General features: G+C 45.1%; 1 protein-coding gene and 1 long non-coding RNA gene across 3 annotated transcripts in view; one reads left to right on the forward strand and one right to left on the reverse strand.

Annotated features, from left to right (window-relative positions):
- SLC38A5 (solute carrier family 38 member 5) overlaps nt 1–15699 on the reverse strand; it is a 48657-nt gene that overhangs the window by 7426 nt on the left and 25532 nt on the right. Inside the window, exons 4-12 of the mRNA XM_020797653.3 lie at nt 14184–14299; nt 13376–13449; nt 11285–11377; nt 10519–10600; nt 7904–7986; nt 4596–4654; nt 4244–4366; nt 2572–2651; nt 1265–1365 (exon numbers count right to left, since the gene is read on the reverse strand). Coding sequence (XP_020653312.3) covers nt 1265–1365; nt 2572–2651; nt 4244–4366; nt 4596–4654; nt 7904–7986; nt 10519–10600; nt 11285–11377; nt 13376–13449; nt 14184–14299 — 811 coding nt within the window. The remainder of the gene's footprint in view (nt 1–1264; nt 1366–2571; nt 2652–4243; nt 4367–4595; nt 4655–7903; nt 7987–10518; nt 10601–11284; nt 11378–13375; nt 13450–14183; nt 14300–15699) is intronic.
- Nucleotides 10642–13538, forward strand: LOC140704714 (uncharacterized). Of its 2 annotated transcripts, none has more exons than XR_013542269.1 (2): nt 10642–10764; nt 13331–13538. It is a non-coding gene; the product is annotated as an uncharacterized LOC140704714 (long non-coding RNA). The 2 variants fall into 2 exon arrangements; XR_012084078.2 differs by lacking the exon at nt 10642–10764 and adding an exon at nt 12471–12571.

A 15699-nucleotide genomic window follows, 5' to 3' on the forward strand; every position in this document is an offset into this window, starting at 1 on the left:
GATGTGAATTATCCACATTCAAGTCTCCCCCTTAGCCACAAAACTCACTTGGTGCCTTGGACTTTTCTCTCTCAGCGTAGCCTGCTTCACACAGTTACTGCTGTGAGGTTAAAAGAGAAGAACTTTGTGTACCAGCCTCAACTCACTGGAGGAAGGGTAGAATATAAGCACAGCTATTGCTAAAATCCTGTTGAGCAAATTAGGACTGCATATACGAGTGGTGTCATTACCAGCAGAGTCAATGTAGTAATCAATAAGTTTCTGCTTGGCCACAACTCATCTGCAATCAAATATCACTGGAGATGAGCTGGGCAAGCACCAGGACCAAAACAGGAATTTCTTAATTACTGGCAATCGCTCCTTGATAGTGACATCACCTTTATGCAGGTATAATTTACTCAGTAGGATTCTGGCCATTAAAGAACAAGAAATAAGGGAACATCAGGAAGGGATTTAATAGAATTTTTACATTTGGCCTAAAGATAGACATTCAGTTATAAGCTCTCACAAAAGTTGTTGTCCCTCCCAACCCTTACTCCGCATTTTTAATTGAGTAACTAAAAACTGTCTGCCAGGTTTCATGACACCACAGTTCAGAAGCTCTGACAAGTCAAACTACTCATACGAAGGCCAAGGCCTTAATGCACCACCTTTGCATCCAGCCATGAAGCTTATAGAATGTTTTCAGGTCTGTTGCAGTGTCTCATCTGACCTCAGAGCAGTATTGTGAGAATTAAAATGGAGCAGAGTAGGGGAGCCATGCCTTTGCTCCTTGTAGGAAATGTGAGATGTAAATGCAATACACCTCCAAGGTGTCCCAGTAAGAGTTTAAGGCTGAGACTGAGAACCTTTGGCCGTTCCTGATGTTTTGAACTAGAACTCTCTCACTGCTTTGCCACTCGTCACCCTGGCTGACGCTTCTGTCTAAAGCATGCAAACAGTCAAAGGTTCCCAGCGGTGGCTCAGGAAAATCTCCATTTCTGGAGCACATACACCTTTTAATTGGGGGGATGCCTCACCATCTTGGGTGAGTTTGTGGGTATCTTCCTCTTGCCTTTCTATGGGTAAGAAGAGAAAGGGCCACAGAACCAAAAGCCGTCTTGGTAATAGGATTATTATGGAATATCGGGATGAGTGACATTTCAAACATCTGGCAGCTAAGAAAGTGTCAAGGAAGGAGAGAGAAACATACCTCTATTCCTGTGTAAGAAAAATACTCAAATTGCAGCCCCCACCATGACCTGCTGGGGAAACTGTAGCTTACCGTAAAATGTGAGGTAACCAAAGACAGCAGTCAGGAGGTACATGACAAACATGGCTAGGATGGAGACATTCGCTACATTCTGCATCCGACGCTTTGAGGCCCTAAGAAAGTCAGAGATGGCTCACTCATTAGGGTGGAACCTGCTAGGCCCCAATCCCGTCAGAGTCAACTCCGCCAACTCATCTCACAAGAAAGAGTCTGAGGCGGAAGCTGGGCCCCACTTCTAATCCAGCAGACAGACACCATCATGGGTTTACATTTTTCGCGCACAAAACCGTTGGCTGGTTTAAAAAAGGGGACACCTTGCTTTCTTTTACTTAGCTCGCATGGAGGGGTGGTTGGAGATTGAGGTGAAATAGAGTATGTTGAAAAAGACGCATTCCCCTTCCTACCTTGGAATTACTGACATGAGAATAAGTGCCTTAATGGCAAATTAGAGATCACCCAGAAACCAGCCATCTCTCTCTCACATTTCGCTTTTGGCCCGACCAATGCTGCCCCCCCCACTCCCCGATTACAAATGATCCTGATTAGAAGTAACAAAGGAAAGGAAAGTATGGCACACAAAGGCAAAAAGTCTTCCCTTGAATGCACGGCTGAATATCCCAGAGGACCTGGAAGCACATTCTCATTTTGCAAAGAAACTGCTAGAACCTAGAAGCAGGGCTGTTGTTGATGTGATGTTGTGATCCTGAGGAGTGGGTGGGAAATCCAGCTCCCAGGCAACCTCCCAGCTTCAAAAATGGGGTCTTCTGATTGGATCTTCCATCTTTCACACAGCTGGAAAGGACCCAATGGATCATTAAGTCCACTGGTCCTCAGGGTGCGGGAGTGGGAAGCATGCCTGTGGGGTTGGATGGGGGAGATGAAGACTGGGATTTTCATACAAGAAAGTATTTTAATCAGCGTAAACACCTTATTTGTGATAGATATCATTATTAGACTTTAGGACTTCTCAAAGAAAACTAAATAAGTATAAATTTTTTAAAAAATTTTAAATAATTTTCATTAGATTTTTGTGTTTATTTTTTATTATTTTATTATGAATAGAAACTTCTCTTCACAGGGAGTTGGATGGCAGCAAAAAAGAAGCAGGGAGGCATAAGGGTTTCTCAAAAATCAAAAAGGGGGCAATGTGATGCTAAGAAATTTGGGGGCAGGTGTTCTGCTCCACAGGCGAACTAATACTCCAAAAAGCTGTTCTGCCTCATTAAAAACCAACCAACCAACCCACTTCCTCCACACAATCCAAACCTAGCACAACCTTCCCCTCTTTAATCATTTTCCATTACATCAAGTTTACTTACCTGTGTAGCTCCGTATAAATAGGAAGCACTTCCGGATGGCAAACAAAGGCAAAGGCCAAGATGGGGATGGCATAAGCCGTCTGCAAAAGGAGAGGGAATCCCAAGTTTGTTTTCTGTTTCCAGTTGCACAGCCTGAAACATGAGACTGCCAACAAATCCCGCCCCTGCCTTTATCCTCAATTTTTTTATATTCATCATCGATATATTTTATTCCTCCTTTTTAATGTTTTTAAGGAAACACTCAAAATAGGTTAGAAGAATATGAAACAAATAAATAAATGATGGCTTATTCTGAATAATGGCTTTGTATCGGCAGGAAGTGCTTCCATTTGTGGGGTGGTGTCCTACAATTACTGTTCCCCCCCCGCCTGCTTCTTTACTACTGGAAGTAAATAATAACAGTTTTCTTCAGGGTGACAGGGAGAGAGAATCTGTGGCATAAGAACTGTCCCTTCCTAAGCCCTGTCAGGCTCAGGCCAGCTAGGACAAACAGACAAGCCATTTCCCCCACACATACTCCCACACCTTCCCTTTTTATTCAGTTTATTGGAAATTCCCCTCCCACTGCCTCCAGTGGGGGGTGTCATTAAACCAAGTAGATCCAAGGCCTCCCCTGAACCACTATTGGTAAACACCCCCCCCTTTTTTTCCCTCATGGCCAGCAAGGCAGCCACAACAATGGAAGACTCTGAGACCATCTGAGAAGTATATGTGTGGGCCCACTTCCCTCTCCACCTGCAAGAAGAGGTATACTCTATGGCCTGTGAGATGTAGTACTTGCTCCATTTATGGCATTTAATTTATTAACTAGAGAGAGAACTCTTCTGATACTACCCTATAACAGCTCTTGATCTATTATTTGCTCCTAAAAGTTATAGTTATCACTTTCTGTCAGTAAAGTAGAGAAAACATTTGCCATGGCTCAATAAGGACATCTCAGCACAGAATCTCAGAATATTTTCATAGTCAATGAATATTTTCATAGTTAATAGCCTCATCCTAGCATTCCGGTATCAGACGTTTACACAGATATTCAGTAAGAACTCTTTAGGGGCTGAATCAACATTCTGCAGAGGTTTTGTAGTACTATTCTGCAAGAGGCCCTTGTGATCCAAATTATTTTAGATGAAACTTGCGTAACAGAGACAGAGGCCCAGGTGACCTTCCATATGTTACTAGATAGCAACTCCCACTATTCTCTACTAATGGCTCCCATGTCTGGGGCTGATGGGAGCTGCAGTCCAAACGTTTGAGAGCCAAACATTCCATACCCCTTAGGCCAGGATCTTGTTGAGACAAATTACTTGCACAATGGCCCCAGTATCTCCTGGTAAGCCTGATTTTCTGTAAAAGGATCTCTGACAAGGTACTAGAATCATGTGTGCAACTGAGAGATCTCCAGTGTTCTCCAGAGTCCAAAAGGACCCCAGCCAAGACATATTATAAAAAAGATGCACTCACTGAGACATGCTTATTGCTGTCTAACAATGCTGAAATCCTTAATTCTAGACACTGGAGGAAGCCAATATCCCCAGTAGCACAGGTATCACTGATATAGTTTCCTTAAAGTTCATTTTGCAGGTTCTCGTTGGATGCAGTTCCTACCACCCGAAAGCCCCTCAGTCCCTCAACCACCCCCTAAAGGACTTCAAAGGCCCAAACTCTTGCTCACCTGTGAATTGACTGTGAAAAGCTCCGTGGTGCAGGTGTCCTCCTTAGTGCTCACTGTGCTGCTGTTCCCCAGGGTGTCATTGAGAGAATGTGGGCAAGCAATCTGGAACTTCTTGTAGATAACCTTTGGTGATGGGAAAAAGACACAGCAGGTGAGTCACAAGATCAGAAACAAAGAAAGAAAAACACTGGGGGAGTAGATGGCTTTAACGGCCAGGACTTCTTCCCCTTCTACACAAATATTCACAGCCAAATGTATTTGTTTTTTATACTAATGGCTAGCAACTTAATTGGGAGACAGAATTTTCTTCCCGGGTGAAGCTGGACTCTCTAGAAGTTCTTTGTCAACTCACCGAGATGAGAAAGAAACACATGCAAGTGAGTGAAAGTCCACTGGTATAACCAAGATAGCCTGTGAAGAGGAGGAGAGCAAGAGAGGGGGCGTCAACTTACAAGACAGCAGTCATTATAAAAGAAACTCAGGTTGTTCAGACAGTTCATTATCTTATCCCAAGCAATCACCTGGGCAATTCTCATTTTGGGACATGGAAGGCAGAAATAGTGTGTCCTTCTCCCCCTCCTCCTCCCTTGCCTGTTTCAGCTAACCTCCTCTTTTGCCTGAGGGGTTTGTTTTGTTTTTGTTTCTGTTCCAGTGAGTGGGCAGAGTGAACCAAGGATACTGTACTTTTAACTTTCCCAACAAATGGAAAGTCAAGAGGTAAAGTTTCCCTTGTCAGGGCCTCTTCAGGTCTACAAAAGCAGTATCTAATGGACACAAATCACACAACTGTTAAAAGGCACAAGGCTCCTGTCCCCAGGCATAAAATTGGCAACCCTAATCAGATACTGTATTCTTATGGAGGGGTCTGAGGAGGCAACTACGCTGACAAATAACGTGGGAAATGTTCTGGGATTAGGACAGTCTGATAGGCATTATTCTCCATGATGCAAAAGTCAAAATGAATAAGCCTGAAGTCCCGTGTTCCCCCCCCAGCACTAAATCTGTAATTTTTTCTCTCCATCACTGGGGCTTCTACTTTTTTGAATCAAATATGTTCACATTAGGTCAAAGGAGGTGGTAACTCTATCCAGTATGGAGAGGTTTGCAGCCAATGTATTTAAGGCCCTTCCAGCTGGCTACAGCAGCAGCAGAGGCAGGCAGCAGGGAAATTGGCTGCTGTTTGAATTAGACATGGGAACTTCATATTCGTATCCAGGGGATAAGAATACCAAACACCAAAATGGTCCATTACTAGCCCGGTCCACTCACGGGGCTCTCTGCAGCATGTGCATCCATCAGTGTTGTCATCATGCCAATCGTGGAAGTAGTCCCGCTGGCTCTTCCCCGCCTCTGCACTTCAGCAAGAAGACAGGAAGACAAGTCTCCCTGTGCATGTGCTGAGTGGTTAGCTGTGGGGAGAGAGAGGGAAGCGGTGGCGAGACTATTTCCACAATTGGCACAACGATGATGCTGACAGATGTGAGCGCCACACAGAGCTCACTGAGTGGACCAGGCTGGTTCAGGGGAGTGGGAATGGACCGCTGTAGCACTGATACTGCTGTGCTTCATATTTGTATCCGCAGGATACGAATACAAAGCTCCATGTCTAGTTTAAATCTTCTCCTGCTGCTGCCTGTATCTGTTTTCTTTCTTTCTTTCTTTCCTTCCTTCTTTCTTTCTTTCTCTAGCTTGCTAATCTAGTGTTGTGGCAGGTGGGTAAACAAAGAGGTCAGGAAAAGAGGGGAAGAATTTTTAAGGTAGATCTGATCTAACTGTGCCTGCCTCAATCCTGGATAGGCAGAGCAGAATTACCTTAAGCAGCTGGAAACAAGGCTGAACTGAAGACTTCTTCCTGTCTCTTTGCCAATTTGTCACTTTTCTTTCCTTCTTCAGTCACTCTGCCAAGTGCTGGCGTGGCAAGCAAAACCTCCTTGGTGTTTTTATCCACAGGCTCCATGCCAGGAAGGTGAGCTAAAGCTACCTTTATTAGCTCCTGAACATGTGATACAGCTTTGGTAACAGTAAGAATCTCTTCCCTGCCCATCTGTCCATTTGGGGGACTGAGCCCTGTCACCAGACCCCTCCCGGATGGTCTATATACTTTTGGTTTCCCAGTTGTCTCCACTGGGACCAGCATGTACATGAGGTGAGGGGCTGCCAAAGGTCCCAGTAATTTTCCCCACCAAGTGACACCACCTCGGGGAAGGTCTATAAAGGTGAGCCACTACTACCCCATGGGATTTACTGCCCCCTCCTGCTATCGCTTGTTGACCCTCCGGATTGGTGTTGGCATCTCCGGTGCCTCTTCTGAGTCAAGAGTAGGGGTCAGCTGTCTGATGGGTTGCAACAGTCTCCAGTGGCAGTTCAGGTGTTGTGGGGGGTGGGCAAGGAACCTGGTGCAAGCCTCAGCCACAGCCCCTTCCCTGGGGCGGACCAAACTCCACCAGGACCTTTGTCCACATGTTCTCCCCACTGGTGTACTCATGCACACCACCCCCACTTGGTGAAGAGGGCTGGCTTGAGGCCCTCCACTGTGTCACCACAAGTCTTTTCTGCCTCTGTTTCCAGATCTTCCTCTTCCATAATCCCGGTCACTGCCTCTTCTTCCTGCCGCCCTCTTTCCCAGACACCTCCCTGCCTTCTCTCCGAGGTGGCTCTTGTCACTGGGTGTCTCCTTTTCCCTAATCTGGGCAGCCTAATTAGCAGTGCCTGCCAGGAGACCCAGCAGATGTCAACTCCAAGGGGGCCTTGCAAGGGGCCCAGGGCGAGAACAGACAGTCTGCTGGGGGTGCCGGAGGCCCCTTCCTCACAGTCACCTAGCTGACCTAACGCAAGGACGGCAAGTGTTTAAAAGGGGGGGGGGGGTCAGGTAAAGAAACAGAACAGGATGGGAAGAAAGAAACAAGCAGGCCCAGGCACCAGAAGTGGGAAGGAGAGGATTCAAAGAGTGAATAAGCTACAAACAAGGCTGATTTCTTCCTCTCAATCTGCTGACTTCTGTGTGGTCAGCTGAAACAAATTAACCAGGGAAACTCAGCTTCTTGGGTGCAATTTCACAGCAGATTCATTCCTATTTTCTTGCTGCGTAGTCATACCCTAAGTGGTATTGTCTTGCTATTTCTGGGCAGGAAAAGGGGCATAGATAATCAATAATGCCTTCAGAAGGTTTCCCTCTTTGCAGATGAAGCCAATACAATTTTATTCTTTGTTACACTTGCTTAGGCATGGATAACATACAGTATTTTAAGTTGTAAGGTTTTACGTCCTATTGTGATTAATTTAACAACACTAAAAGATTTGAACCTCTTGTTACAATTTCTGTGCCTCTCCTTTAGTTCTCTTTATCGCTAACTCAAGGGAAAGGTAGAATTTGAACCGCTCAACAGGAGCCTCAGATCTGGATTACCATGACTTCAGTTTCTAACGATATCAGTCAGTCAGAGCCAAGGGTATAACACCTGATTTCCTCCAGAAGAGGGCAGTAGAAATAAGTACATACGCCTTAGTCAATGGGGTGGAAAAATCAACAGGATCTTGCCTTGAACTTTCAGGTAAAAGAGAATCAGCAGTGACGCAAAAACACGCCCAGGAGCCCCAGATGTTGTTTACTTAAGCCATCCTGAAGCAAACCACCCAGAGCAGGTACTCCTTGTCACTTACCCAAGTGTTTCATCATGGCCAGAGGCAGGATGACACAGACCGTGGCAATGACGATTAAAACGTTCCCATTCATATACCACTCACTGAAAACAAACAGTGCCAGAGTCACAATAAGGACACCATGAGGTCTCTGACTTCCTAGCATGGACGGAGGTGAACAAAACAAAACAGGGCTACTGGGCCTTTAATAATTTCATTAATGAGGACATCCACGCTGGGAGAAGGGTGGGATCATTTTTCTGACTCAGTTTTTTACACCTCCCACAGACGGATGTTGTCTATTTGCAGAATGATTCAGAAGTACAGGTGTCCTGCACTCTTTTGCAGTAGACTCTCCTTTACCTTTACCTTTCCAAAGCCTACATTAATTAGCCAGGATAACGAGCAAAATACTTTTTATTCACATCTGAAGAATAAGTCCCCTCACGGTGGGGACTTGACAGGGGAGAGGGAGGTGAGACCATGTGCAACAGAGGTATTGCATGGCTGCAGTGGGTCCCTGCCGAGAGCCACAGAAGTGTTGGGGCAACAACAGAGAGACCCGAGTTACCTTTTGTAGAATTTTCTCAAGCGCCAAAATAACTGTTCTGGCTTTAGGTACCAGTCACTTTGACATGGGTGACTGGGGAAGCACCATTTGCTATTCCAGTTCAGGCAGAAAAATGTCTCAGGACAGCCCTGTTTTTTACTATATCCTTCAATAAAATCCCTAGACTGCCATTCCAGCTTGTCCACATCAATAGCATCTGATTTTGGAAGCTAAGCAGGGTTGTGCCTCCCAATTACTCGGATGTATGATCACCAGAGAACGCCACAGATCTCCAACCATTGGTAAGAAAGAATTCTGCCTCAAACTCTAGAGCGTTTCTGCCATTGGAATGGGCTACTGTAAGTGTGAGGGCCCAACAGCATGCTATAACACACTAACACAAAACCTGGCCCTCGTGCAACTGTCCCCAGCCTGGTGTGTGTCCACCTGGGCACAATGAGGGTTGTAGCCCAGAACATCTAAATGACTCCTGGTTGGAGAAGGTTGGCCTAACACTTCCTCAGATGGGGAATCTTGCTGTGGAGAAACAGGTATGGGGAACAGAAATTGTTTAACCCATTTCTCACCTGCTGCTTCCTTCAATGGCAGACAGTCCCCTTTCACCTGATTTTACCCTTATCTAGGCTTCTGTTCCAAGTTTAACCTGACCTCAGAAATGGGCCTTGGGGTAGCTTTGCATGTGAATGTGTTGTGGACAGTTTGATTCTGAGTTCAAAGTGTAAGTGTGGACAGGGACGAGCTTCTGATTATTTTACGGGGGGGGGGGGAATCCATGCTGCCTCTCCCCATTTTTCCCTTGAAAGGGTGCTGTTGGGTCAGTCCTCCGAGTCATTATGCTGTTGAGCAACAAAGAGGAGGGGCTTGGGCCCATAATTCTCCTGGTTGTGGAAGGCATGTGAGTAGGGCAGCAGGCCCCAGATGGATCCATTTATAGAAGGAGGAAAGGAGCCAAAAAGACCAGCTGTTTCCCTCTATAGAAGTGTTGTGAAAGGCTCCCAGCAAGCCTTACTTCGAGGGAAGAGTAGGGGCAGGGAGGGAGAACGGAAGAGTGTGTTGTCCTAACATGGGTGTATATGTGTGTGTATATGTGACCCCAGATGCGACTAGAGGTGGTGTGTGTACACACACACACACACACACACACACACCACCTCTAGTCTCATTTGAGGTCACAGTGGCCCTAAGGTGGCTCCACAAGGGAAGGCCACTGAATGTTCTTGTCCATAAAATAGCAACTGATATGGTCAAGGGTTACTTCCAAGGTGATTCTGAGATGAAATTATTAAGTGTCTTCATTGAAATTCTTCATGGTATGACCAGGGAAGGCACAATAGCAAGGGAGGGGCAGCTTTGGCAGTTTCAGGGCCAAGTTTCTGCTGCCTCAAACCTTCCAGCAGCTGCACAGACCACCCAGGAGAGAAAGAAGACAAGGAAGAGGGAAGAGAAGGCGTAGGTGTAGATGACTATAAATCTGCTTCTGGTTTTGCAAAACTGGTGTTTTGGGGGTGTTAGATGGTGCATGGTGACCTATTTAAAAAACGTATTTTGTCACTCTGGAAGACTTCTGGGAGCAACAAATCTCTTTAAAAAAAAAAAAACAGAAAAAGAGAGTGGTGTGCCACTGAAAAACACAAAAACAGAGGGGCAGGGATTTCCTGAAAGCCTAAGGCCCATTTCTGCACTAGGACAATCTTTAGCTAGTGCCTTCCAGATATTTAGACCACAACTCCGATAATCCTACAACAGCACTTGGATGCTACCTGTGGTATTATAGAAGTTGTAGGTCAAGCACCAGATTGGAGGCAGCAAAGTATAAGTGAACTGCTTTGGTAACTCCTAGGAACTTAAGTAACAGTGGGAGATGGCCTCCTTTTACTTCATTCTGGAGCAAATTTGTAAGTGGGGGGAGGCATACTGGTCACCAAGCCTATTTTTTCAAAGGGATAGGCCACAGAATATTTGTTGTAGTTCTTTTGCAGTTTATAGTAATTATCTAAAACAATTACTTGTGAAAACAAGATGATATCGGTGGGCAGCTGGGAACTGAACTGTGCATTTTGCTTACCCGTTGTTCCTTGTCAGTCCTAGGAAGGTTTGGATCACAAGTGGCAGCTCAGATTTCACAATGAACAAGTAACTGGACATTGCTGTGAAGAAAGCAAGTTGTCAGGATTGTGACTGTATCTGGCTGGTGGGCAAGAAGAAGATCAACAGCCAGGATGAATGATGTAATTCCTGCAGTCACCGTGGTGCAAATGCAGCACTTTATGCAGAACCCAACTGCACAGCCACAGATGTTTAAGACATCAGGGTTTGTAACCTCCTAGAGTTCCTTATACACACCCCACACAACTAGCAGATTCTTAGGTAGCATAAATGCAACACATTTTGCAATGGAAGCAATTGTATGGCCATAACAACAACATCTACAGTCAACTGTCAAGTAAATTCTCACTTAAGGTGATGCTTTTCAGGGTTTTCTCAGTAACGAGAACTGGTTTATCCTTCCCTTCTGAGGAGGGTGCTGTGTGACTGTGTAGCTTGCCCATGGCCATACAGGCTGGCTCTTCTGCTTGGAGGCCCGATGGGAAATTAACTCCCAACCTCTGGCTCTGCAGCCGGGGACCAAACTCACTGAGCTACCCAGCCAACATGCAACCACACTTATTACATAATATGCAAGAGGCCATGAAGTTCTATGCCTTTTTTATAGTACAGAATTCATGTTACCATGGCAGGATGTTATTTCACCTTAGAGCACACACTGTCCTGCTTGTTTTTGCCTTTTCAGCTGGTATGGGAGTAACCCATTAGTAAGAACAGGTCCTTACCACCTATGTTGTGTATCGAGATTATCACAGCAGCAACCACTTTGCCCCCGTGGCCAAATGCCCTGAGACCCAGCTGTTCATATGCTCTAATTCCTAAATATATGAAATGGGGGGGGGAGAGAGAGAGAGAGAGAGATATTTGAGGAAATCATATCATTTTAATTACTACTCATAACTCTTGGCTTGGTGTTGCCACCACTCCAACCCATGCACATGTTTGCATTACCTGTCTTGACAGGCATGGCTTCCTTCAACAGAACACATTCCTTAACCTGCTTAATTAGGAAAGTATGGAACTCACTGGTAATAACAGTGTATAAAAGACCAACTGCGTTTTTCAGAAAAAGCTGCTCTGTTCATACACCACATTAAAAAACTTATAACCCATCTTTCCACATGATGCTCAAGTCAACTTAAAAACCACCTATCGGGCTTCTGATGAACACAACATCCCAGCAATGTAGTAGCATGGGATCACATTGTTCCCACATATGTTGCCACTGGAGAGCCACACATAGTTTTTCTTTCATGGAGTTCACCATGTCTGCCGTGGCAGTACTTGTGCAAGGACTATGATCCCACATTTACTATGTTGGCAGGACATTCCATTCAGCAATATTTTAACAGGATACAGGCTCAAGATTCTTGAGTGTTGCACATACGAGGTGAAGGAGTTGAAAGGATATTGCTAGAGCAGAGGTTTCCCAACCCTCGATCTGCAGTCCGATGCCAGTCCGTTGGCCTGAGCCAGACTGGGCCGCCGAGACAGACCTCCTGCCCCACCCCCGCACGCACTCACCCCTGCACAGTCCGTTTGCACCTGCGCGTGCGCTCCAGCATGCCCATGTGAGCGTCGCATGCTGTTTGCGCATGCACACGAGCGTGGGGGTGTGTGCCCTGCCTTCCCCAGCTGGTCTGTGGACTGAAAAAGGTTGGGGACTGCTGTGCTAGAGAATGGCTTTCCCACCATGGTGTAGCATGGCAAGTATTCTCAGATCCTCCAACTTCACTACAGTCCCCCAAGGTCACCTGAGAAATGAAACATCTCTTTGAAGCAATTCGTAGCACGGCGTAGCAAATCTGCTATATAAATATTTTCTGGGGTGTTTTCTAATGGAGGGATCCTCATTTTAAAAACTAGAAGAAACTAAGCTACTGTTCTATTTCCCCACCTCACCCTGCCAGTCCTTTATAGATTTCCTCTGCTAAAGAAAAGGATGGAAGAAGTGTTGGAACAGCAAGAGAGGGTTGAAGTTGAAGGCAACATTGTCTGAAACCACACAAAATGTAATTGATGAGATGGGGTGATGGGGTGATTATAGCCTCACTTTAATCCACTTTTAGGACAACTTTTCCTACCTGCAGTTTGAAGCAGTGTTACAGCATTTCAGATCCTCCTAGTTCTCATATGTGGGTCCTTGTGGCCTGCCCTAATCTCTGCTGGTATACAGTCCAATGTGCATAAGTACCTCGGGCAACTAGATGATACCAATATAAGCTAGGGACAGACAACATTTTTGAATGCTGCTTGTATTCTTGCCGATCCATCTATTTCTTCTTCTGGACATAAGATTTGGATGTATTTTGTGTTGATTCAAAAACCTGTTAAACTTGTTTGGCCAGATATTGACATTGGCAGAGTTACAAAAATGAACAGGTTTTTGGCACTGTAAAAACAAAACAACACAACACAACAGTGGCTGAAATCCTGTTAGCTAGTTACACATGCAGAAGGCAAACAGCATAGCATTCAGTTGGTTCTCGCTGGCAATTAACAAGTCACCATAGGGAATCTGGTTGGTGGGGGTGTACTCAAGAATCCCAGCAGGGACTCATTAACTGCCAGCTAAAAGCCACTGAAAGTTATGCCATTTGCCTTCTTTGTGTGTAACTATGGAACAGGATTTGGACCAGAATGAACAACCAACAAAAAAAACCTCTTTTGAATCATGTCCAACTTTTTAAACAAAACATCACTTATTCAATATTTAGTCTCCTCAAACACCCATCACCATAGCCAAACTGATTTTGCTTTGTACCTCACAGAACCCTTCTGCTGGTGAAGAGATTCTCCTGAAGCCCACAACTTACCCACAACCCCAGCACACTTCAACAGCAAGTGGATGGAATAGGAAGAGAGCAATGCGATGCAGATCAGAAGCACCCTGATAAGAGAAGGAGGACAAAAACAAATGCCAGCCTGATTTTTTTTTCTTGCAGGAATAAACAGACATCGAAGCTGGACTGCCTCAAACTTAAGCTTCAAATCTAATTTTTTTTCCACTGAGTTTTAGTCAACTGCTGCTTCAGCTGTTGCTGAAGAGCTTTTCAGCCATTGTGGTTGCTGAGAGGTAGCTGTATTAGTCTGTTACAGCAACAACACAGAAATAAGTATTGCAACCCATTTAAGTCTCAAAAATGTACTTCACTAAGAGGTTTTGTAGATCACAATCTACTTCTCCCAGATGTATCTGAAATGGACTATATTCCACAAAAGTTCACACCGAAACAAATTTGGTGGTCTTAAAAGGTGTTGCAGTTTTTGCGGACTTTGTTTGCTTTGGTTTTTGCTGTTGTTATTATGATGTGGTTGTCTGTGCTCCCCAAAACATACGACTGGCGCACAATTCTATCAGTTTATGTCTATCAGCAGAAAAAGCAGACATGGATTCCCATCTCCTCCTCACCCTTGACCAAACTTCCAGGGCTATCCATTTCTCCCGGGCAAAATTTCAGAAGTTATTTTAAGGAGAATGAATGCCATATTACGCTGACGGCATTGACAACATCTGCCACTGCTCAGCTACGGACAGCTTCAGAATGTCATTATATCCATCCCCTTTCCCGGTAACTTTCCAGGCTCTGCCTCTGGACCGAGCGCTGCGGGAAGGTCACTTACACAAAGAGGATGATCCCCGTGTTTCTCATGGCATAGGCCAGGCCCAGGATACCGCTGCCCATGATGGCATTGCTGAGGTTAAAGATGGACATGCCAAAGGAAGTCTTCCCCTCAAACTGCAAAGCCAAAAGTACGAAAGACAGAAACCTAGTCAGAAAAAATGGCTGGAAGAATTTGAGGACACTGGGTTTTTTTTTTTCGGGGGGAGGGTCTGCACAGAAAAGCAAAGTATTAATCCTGCTAATGGATGAGCAATAAAACAAAAGGGATGGCAAGAAGGTTGCTATTACACAGAGATTAAAAAAGTAACATTTTTGGACCACAAGACCCAGAATCTCCAAGCCACCATGGCCTTTTGCAATCCATAATGAAAATCTGCCAGGATCTGCTTTACTTGTTTGGGCAGCAGCAGGAAAAAAACGTTTGGCTAACATCCTGTGGAAAATCCTGTTCATATTGTGCCTGTGTCAATGTGGAAGGGCATTACACCCAGCAACAAGGAATAGCGCTATGCAATGGTGCAACTGGTCATGCGTTCCTGGCACACTTGGGGGCATTCAGCACTACCGCAACTACCATGGGTATAGCCTCAAGCTGCATGAGCATAATGGCACAAATAGGATTCTGGCCTTCATTAGGGCTGTCATGGTTTGGAGGGACAAGAGTGGCTTCCAGTTTTGGCAAATGGGAGGATTTTGGAGGGCCTCTGGGCACAGAGCTACAAGATTATCCAGAATCATCAATCCAGGAAGTACAGGACATACATACATGCTTATGGTACCTGATGACAAAGAATAAAGAGGTCTCAGAGAAACAAGTAGAGATTTAAAAAGAATAGAAAGGGACAAGGAGAGGAACAAAATAGTGTCACATTCCAAACTGGAATCAAAGGCCTGCAGGTTCCAGAACTGGGTGAGAAATGAAACTCGCTACCAGAAGAATCATGCGTTGCAGCCACTGCTGAGATTTGCTACTCAAGACTGCAAAGTGGAGGCGACTTATAATGTTTGAAGGCTCTCATATTTAATGAAATCTTGATGTGTAAAGCTAGCACAGCAAGGAAAAGTTCTCTATTTTAATTTTGTCTATGTCATGGAATCTACCATGTGCTCTCTTTTTTTTTTGCACTCATGAACTGCTTTCAGTGGAAAAACAATGGACAGTTTCCCCACCTGCAGTCTGAATGGAACAATCCATGATTTAGAACATTAAAAAAGATTCCTTGTGATTCTGCTAACTGTGCACTCCAGCAACTCCTCATCCAAGATCCTCTGAAACAGTCAAGGGGCACGGAAGACAGAGATGAGGTCAACAAGAAAGACCTCAAATGCAGAAGTTGCTCTCTCTTTGGGCATGTAAGGAGCCTCTGCCATCTCCACAAAACATGGTCAAGAAAAGATCTCTGCATGGTTACACACTAGAGGTCAAAGAAACAGATTGCTTGCATTGGGTTTGTACAAGTTTGAGAGTCAAGAGAGGCTCAAGGTCTGCCCAGAGTGAAAGAAAGGTTATCTGA

The sequence above is a fragment of the Pogona vitticeps genome, chromosome 2, assembly GCF_051106095.1.
Source record: "Pogona vitticeps strain Pit_001003342236 chromosome 2, PviZW2.1, whole genome shotgun sequence".
In the NCBI taxonomy this organism is placed as follows: domain Eukaryota; kingdom Metazoa; phylum Chordata; class Lepidosauria; order Squamata; family Agamidae; genus Pogona; species Pogona vitticeps.